The 1224-nt window shown below is 41.2% G+C and overlaps 1 protein-coding gene across 1 annotated transcript in view; it reads right to left on the minus strand.

The window, feature by feature from the left end:
* Positions 1–1224, minus strand: part of LOC107576008 (cyclin-dependent kinase-like 5) — a 56286-nt gene that overhangs the window by 53326 nt on the left and 1736 nt on the right. The window contains exon 4 of the mRNA XM_016262296.1: positions 30–382. Coding sequence (XP_016117782.1) covers positions 30–382 — 353 coding nt within the window. The remainder of the gene's footprint in view (positions 1–29; positions 383–1224) is intronic.

Here is a 1224-nt window from a genome sequence, read left to right on the forward strand (position 1 = left end):
CTTCCCTTCCAGGAAGGACGAGTGGCGGCCTTGTTTGGACGACTTAAGGTACTTGCCGGTAGAGGTGTCTCCTCCCACAGTGGCACCTCCAGCTTTAGGCCCCAGGTTGAAATCAAACTCGGTTTTTCCCTTTGCGTCTTTGGGGCTGAGGAGGTGGGGAAGGTTGTTGTTGGCCAGGTCTTTGCTGCTAGAGGCCGAGCGGCTCAGGGTCTGGGCCTGGTAGCTCTTGGGGTGTAGCGTGGGACTCAGGGTGGATGAGGTCGGCATGTTGCTGCCATTCAGGAAGCTGTCGGTGCTCCGGTGGAGGTCCTCATGGCGTGGTAGAGAAGAGCAGTCCTTGCTGTTAGCGTGCCGGTGACCTGAACTCTTACTGCCGTGGCTCCTGCAGGGATAAACACAAAATGGTTATATTCTGGACATTTTTTGAACCAACTTCAAGAGGTGCAACCTGGGGTGATTTTAAAACAGCAATGAAAGAGCTCCCTTCAATGCATGCTGGACACCTGTTTGGTACTATTCATTTAAATAACACTGTAAATTTTCTTTTGTACAGAAATTCATGTAAATTCATTGTCTTCCGATATTTCTTCCCAATTTTCAGTTAAAAATAAAATTCTGATCATTTTGGTTCCTATCTTTTCCTGGTTCACTGTTGTTACTGTTAACTAAAACTATTCTTTAAAACAAATCATTTGAATAAGGCTGAAAAAAAAAACATGTAAAGATTTGAAGAAAAAAATGATACTAAACAAAAATTAGACATGTTTCTCTAACTCCAACTAACCAGACTAAGATAAGTTTAATAATGAATACTGAAATTAATGAATGGGGTAGTTCACCCAAAAATGCAAATTCTGTCACGGTACTCTTTGTACTCTTCGTGAACGTGCATCGAAGACTGACATGGAAGAGAAGAAATTGTTGATTAAAGTCGTTATTTGTTGTTTTCTTTGCGCACAAAAAGTAATCTCATAGCTTCATAAAATTAAGGTTGAACCACTGATGTTACATGACTTATTTTAACAATGTCCTTACTACCTCTCAGGGCATTGAATGCGGTAGTTGCATTGCGGTCTATGGAGGGTTAGACGGCTCTCGGATTTCAACGAAAATATCTTAATTTGTGTTCTGAAGATGAACGAAGGTCTTGCAGGTTTGGAGTTTGGAGAATGTTCATTGTTGGGTAAGCTATTCATTTAAACGTACTAAAAATAAAAATGAATT

Source organism: Sinocyclocheilus grahami, unplaced genomic scaffold (genome assembly GCF_001515645.1).
Source record: "Sinocyclocheilus grahami isolate Dianchi unplaced genomic scaffold, SAMN03320097.WGS_v1.1 scaffold3109.1, whole genome shotgun sequence".
Classification (NCBI taxonomy): domain Eukaryota; kingdom Metazoa; phylum Chordata; class Actinopteri; order Cypriniformes; family Cyprinidae; genus Sinocyclocheilus; species Sinocyclocheilus grahami.